This window comes from Corapipo altera, unplaced genomic scaffold (assembly GCF_003945725.1).
Source record: "Corapipo altera isolate COAL_440 unplaced genomic scaffold, ASM394572v1 60, whole genome shotgun sequence".
Taxonomy (NCBI): Eukaryota; Metazoa; Chordata; class Aves; order Passeriformes; family Pipridae; genus Corapipo; species Corapipo altera.
In genome coordinates this window covers 5,635,713-5,641,405 of record NW_020884912.1, presented here as the reverse complement: position 1 = coordinate 5,641,405, position 5,693 = coordinate 5,635,713, and the positions used below count along the sequence as shown (strand labels likewise).

The 5,693-nt window shown below is 50.3% G+C and overlaps 1 protein-coding gene across 2 annotated transcripts; it reads right to left on the bottom strand.

The window, feature by feature from the left end:
* Positions 1-2,153: 2,153 nt before the first annotated feature.
* Positions 2,154-5,476, bottom strand: ID4 (inhibitor of DNA binding 4, HLH protein). 2 transcript variants are annotated; one of them, XM_027654198.1, is made up of 3 exons: positions 4,742-5,476; positions 4,047-4,105; positions 2,154-3,612 (listed from the first exon to the last, which is right to left on the bottom strand). In XM_027654198.1, the coding sequence occupies exons 1-2, from the start codon at positions 5,138-5,140 to the stop codon at positions 4,061-4,063; spliced, it is 444 nt and encodes a 147-aa protein (XP_027509999.1). In that variant the 5' UTR covers positions 5,141-5,476; the 3' UTR covers positions 2,154-3,612; positions 4,047-4,060. The 2 variants fall into 2 exon arrangements, with proteins under 2 accessions (XP_027509999.1, XP_027510000.1); XM_027654199.1 differs by having other exon boundaries at positions 4,735-5,475.
* Positions 5,477-5,693: the final 217 nt, after the last annotated feature.

Sequence of the window (5,693 nt, the reverse complement as noted above, 5' to 3'; positions counted from 1 at the left end):
TTTTACATGGAATGAAACTTTCCTATAATTTTGAAATTTCGGAGGGAAGGCTCAGTATCTGCAAGAACTGGGACCTCGTGCTGCAGCTCACCAAAAGGAACGTGCAGTATTAAGAGTGTCCATCGCTGTGTTCTGCAGACAGAATATGTGTTAGACGTGGAAAATACCTAGCTCCCTCATCTATTCCTCCTAGAGACCATTTTCTAGTCCTTTACAATTTCAGTGTCCCATGCAAGAGGTTTCTTGCAGCCTCTACTAGCAACATATTTCCCAACCAGCTCCTCCTTAGGAAGACTTTCCTGGTAATCACCCCAGCTTTCCTTATGCTTCCTTTCTTACCCAAAACTTAATCCCCATAAGAAAAATGATAAAACAGGAATGCATTTTGCCTGTTTCATCTCCTTGCTTCTATAAAGATGAGTACATGTTGCCACCGGTACAAGTGGAAAACTGGAAGATTGTTTGACAGCCGGTGACTTGCTCAAGGTCACAAAAGAACCTCAGTAGCAGAGCTGGGAACAGAATTTGGTATCCTAATTCCTAATCTGGCAGCCTCACCACAACTCTCATCACGCAATCAAAAAGCTCCTTTTAAGGAATGCTTTTGTGACTAAGAGAAAATCCAAGGCATTAGAAGAAAGAGTCCTTTTAATTTGCCTTTATTCAAACATTTACGCCTTTTGCTATATGGAAAACATGATTTAAACAAGATATGGGATTACGATATGATGAAATACTCTAAAATCCTTGAAAAACAAAAATAATTCTGGCTGCATTTAAGACTACACTGATTCCTGCCATTAGGAAGTTAGTGATTAGATATCCCTTGTTTACAGTTTCATACATAGCATAAGTAGACCAGCACGTACAGTGGTCTGATCAGAACCTCTTTGAGTGTTATATGCAGGCTTTCCCATTTCTTAAGAGTACTATTTATAAGAGGAACAATTTTCAGAGCTCCTTAGTAAAACTTCATTTTCTGAAGGTCCTAACTTGTTGCACCGCAACAGCTTTTAAAAAAGCAAAACCATATCCTTAAGCTGCTAAACTCAACGGGAGATTGCCCTGACCTGAAACAATCTGGGGTTTGGTACTCTCTTGAAGAGTAGCTCAGTAATTTACCAGCTCACCCAGGACACGTCAGCTTTGATACTTAGAAACTCTACGTGGTAGTTTTATATTTTAAGACAGCACCTTTTTGCTTGCTTCCTCTTCTGTGTAACAGAACACTAAATTTGGCAACAGCGGAGAGAAACAAACAAGGGTATTGAGAACCGATGTTACTGAAAAATTGTATACAAAATAAGATGAGCTGTACAAGCTGAAGTAAGCATAAGACTACAAATATTAAGAAGATAAACCAAGAAAATAAATGTATATTTAAACCACTCCTTTGGAAAAAAATTGAAAATTCCCTAAGTGCAGTAAAGATGCTATTGATAGCATTCTTACTGTCACTGAAATAGTTGGAGACCCAGGATTAGGGGTTCGTGACTTAATTTTACAAGAACACGTATTTTGCTCATTAAATTGCTAATACTGCAACTGCAGAGCTGGGGGAATACAATGGAGGTACCCACTCCCCCTCCCTGAAGTCAAGGCTCAACCCGCAAAACGCCCGTGCCTTTAAAGCATTTGCAGTGACAGGAGGCCTTGTGTTTGCAGATGTGTTAGCCACTTTTTTATTTGATCTTTACGCAATTATTTTGATAAAGAAAATGTTCATCTTGTTGACATTATCACTGTAGTCAATAGCTAATGACCCCAGTAGTTAACTTCCTTATAAATATTTAACTTAATAGAAGTCGTCCCTCGGGTTATAGTACTTTTGACACTTGTATAATCTGAAACAAATCCTCTTTTTTAGTCAAACAGACCATGTTACACACACAGTTGGCTAGCTATTTACAAAGCACCCAATTAAATCCTACTTAATTCTCCTACTCTGAAAATCCCATTTCACTAGCGCGTAAGCTATGGATCACACAAGATGAGCATCTTTCACTGAGTCTGGACACAAGTTTACAGTCAGCAAGACTTGACTGTACAAGAACCTGCTGTAAAATTAATTCACCCATCAAATGGTATACGGACAAAAAGTGAAAAGAATGTGCTAATTCGGAGGTTTGAAGAAATAAGCTGAAGAATCACAGTTAAAGACAGGTAAATCTAGTTTAATGTTCACATGTAGTAGTTACACATCACAGAGATTAAACAGGATTTTAACTGTAACATAGCTGCAGTGAAATGTAAGTCATTTTGTACTAGAAAAATAATCTTGACGCAGTTATCCGATTTTTGGTCTACTTAAGTTCGTTTTAAGATGAATTTACATCACTGATCATAACAACTTCGCCTATGTGCCCTTCTGCAGTTAGCTATTAATACTCTTTGGATGAAGGAAACAGCAACTGTTTTTGTTAATGGTTTGCCCTTTGGTTGCAAGCAGAGAACTGTTTTCAGTTTTTAAGCAATAATAAGCTGTAGGAACACAAGTTTGCAATAAAACTTTTTGGTGCTAAGTGAAGTTCCAGAACAAGTTTATTGATCTGATGCAACAGCAGATTTTAAAAAAAGCAGATTAGAGATCTAAAGCGTTGCCCCCATAATGCAAAAAAAATTAGATAGAATTTGTTTTTCTATTCTCAGTAAAAAACACTACATCTTACTGCTACTTTTATAGAATGCACTAAAAACCCCTGTGCCTAAATGACAAAAGTGTAGTCTCAAAATGTATAATACTTACAAACATTTTAAGCCTAGATTAAGGAAAACACGTTTTTATGGACTCCAAACAAGTTTATTCGCAATTAGACATCTCATGCAATCATGCAGGACCACTAGCTATAGCTGCAACTTTTGAGTCTAAAGGACATCTGGGGACAAAAAAAAGTCCTAAACATTCAAGATATTTCCATATTAGCAGCTCCGTACTTGAGCTGTGGTTTTCTAAAGAGATATTCCCACAGATTAAAAAAAACATACACACCTTTATAATATTTACAAAAAAATATTTAATTAAAAATATTTTATAATTACAGTAGTCTATTAAAGCATATACTTTTCTCACACTTATAGAACATCTCTATATATACACAGTATGAAATGTCACTCATTTGTCTATACAATATGTAACACTCCTGCAGGGAGAAGAAAGTTCCCTGGGCCCCAATAAAATCCATCTATTTTAAACAATAGATGTCAAATATATCTACAAATGCTCTGGTAGATTAGTAAAGCTTCAAGATTCGGCTGCTCGGTCCCTTAAGAGTTACAAGGTTTCTAACGTCTGGTTTAGGCTCGGTCCTCTATCCCGGGGCAGAGTCGCAACTTTTCCTGCTGCCACCGCGGGACACGCTGCCGCTCACAGCTGGCCGGGAACGACGAGAAGAGACAGAACCGGGGAAGGGGGGGGGGAAACACGGGGGGTGGGGTGGGGGACCGCTACGGACGTGCAAAATGGTGAAAAGGCTCGGCTCTGCGGGGTGAAGCATGGGAACTGCTCGGGGGGGTTGGATGGCTCCTTCCTCCGGTGCGGCGGGGCCGGGCCGGGCCCCCTCCCGCCGCCGCCCGCCCCCCGTTGCCTCTGCGCGGCGCGGCACCGCCGCACACCTGTGGGAGAGGAATGAATAGAGGGGGTGTGTGAACCGCTCCGCTCCAGACCGACTGGCGCCACCAACAAAACACAAGACATGCTTGATCAACAACCCAAAACAAACCAGGTCAAACAACAACCGCAGCTCCCAGGCTGGGCCAGGCGGAGGGAGGGATGCGCAGCTGCACGCCGCAGCCAGAGGCGCTCCGGGGGGAGAGGGGGGGCTGTTGGGGGGGGGGGGGGGGGGGGAAAAAAAAAAAAACCCCCCCTAATTAAAGAATATAACCACCCGGTAATTAAAAGTAAAACCCCAAAGCCTCCTGCAAATATTTCTCGCCGGGCTCTGGTCGCTCTTCGGCTGGCTTCCCGACGGGATGCGGTGCGGCCCCGCCGAGCCCGGGCGCTGCGCTCCCCCCGCCCGCCCCCGGCCCCGCGCCCGCCCGGCACTCACCTGGGGAGCGGCGGTCAGCGGCAGAGGATGCTGTCCCCGGGCTTGTTAACAGAGCCTGCCTGCGCAGCAACCAAACACGGCAAATTAGAGCTGGGGGCAAAGGACACGTAGACCTCCCCTCACCCCAGATCGCTCTCCTTCGCGTACCGGGCACTGCCACAGCCCCGCCGGCGAGGGCTCAGGGAAGCGCCCAGCTGCACGGGGGGACAGAGCCGAGGGGCCATCCAAGCGGTGCCGGCGGGGGGAAGCCCCGGGGGCACAGGGTTGCCGGGGCACGCGCCCCCGGGCTACCACCGGGGGTTCTCCTGGAATGGAGACGTTCCCCGATTCCACCCCCTCAAAGCACGCTGCGCTCAATACGTACAGCCCCCACAGCCCCTCACACTCGCTACACGGCGCGGAAGGGTGGGAAGCGCAGGAGCAGCGTTTCTCTTCCCGTGTGTGCAAACACGCCGGCTACAGCTACTCCCTCAAGAGGCTGTAATTACACGGTACACACCGAGGGGATGCGGGCACCCATCGCATACAGCCAGGGCGTTCCTGCTCCCGTCCACCCCGTCCCCTCGGCAGAGCCAGGGGACTGGCAGTGGCAATGTATCACCGGGGCGCTCCCACGGTGGCCAGAGCTGACCACTAGGCCACGCCGCTCTGTCCTGCACCCCGCTTCCCGGGATCGTGTGTCACGCACCTCTTACCGGATCAGTGTTGAGGGCTGTCAGCGGAGTCCTGGGGGTGCCCGCGGGACAGCTGCCCGGGTGCAGGGCGGGCGGCGGCGGCTGCTGCCGGAGCAGCGCTGGGTGCGTCTCCAGAGCCAGCTGCAGGTCGAGGATGTAGTCGATGACGTGCTGCAGGATCTCCACTTTGCTGACCCTCTTGTTGGGCGGGATGGTGGGCACCAGCTTCCTCAGCCGGCTGTAACAGTCATTCATATCGCACTGCAGGCAGAGCGCCGCCGGCTCCTCGCCCGACGGCGGGCCCCCCTTGCAGCCGCTGTGCTCGGCCAGGCACCGCAGGGCTGGGTGCCCCCCGCCGCCGCCCGCCACGCCGGGCTGCGCCTTGCGACTGGGGTGCCGGACGGGGCTCACGGCTTTCATGGTGCCGCAGGGAGGGAGGGAGACCTCCCTCTCCACCACCGCCGCCGCCTCCTGCTCCTGCTGCTGCGACCTCGCGAAGCCGCGCACGCACCGCCCGCAACGGGAGCGGAGCGCGGCCGCAGCGCCTCGCTGGCGTTACCGGCTGCTGCCCCGCGGCTGCAACGAGACGAGCGCGCCGAGCCGCACGACGACGGCGGCGGCGGCGCCGCGAACCCCGAGAATAAAAAAAAAAAAAAAAAAAATTTTTTTTAAAAAATTAAAATAAAACACAAACTGCCGTGGCTCCGCGGCCTCTTAGCCCAAACCACTACCACCACTGCCGCTGGCCGCGCCGCCCAATTTATAGCGCGGGGCGCGGGCGGGGCGGGCGGTGCCGGGGGGCGGGGCGGGGGCGGCACCGCGGCGGGGCCGGGCCAGCGGGGAACGGGGGGCGCTGCGGGGCCGCGCCGCAGCCAATCAGGGCGCGGCCGCCCCTCCCGGAGCGCGGCGCCAGCCAATGGCGACGGGGCCGGGGAGGGGCGGGCGGTGCGCGTGGACCCCCCCCCTCCCCCGG

Bases quoted from the DNA above. Each gene is read 5' to 3' on its own strand.
- ID4 (XM_027654198.1), bottom strand. From the start codon at position 5,140: ATGAAAGCCGTGAGCCCCGTCCGGCACCCCAGTCGCAAGGCGCAGCCC. The intron at 4,106-4,741 runs GTAAGAGGTGCG...GTTGCTGCGCAG, and splicing joins CAGCCCTCAACACTGATCCG to GCAGGCTCTGTTAACAAGCC.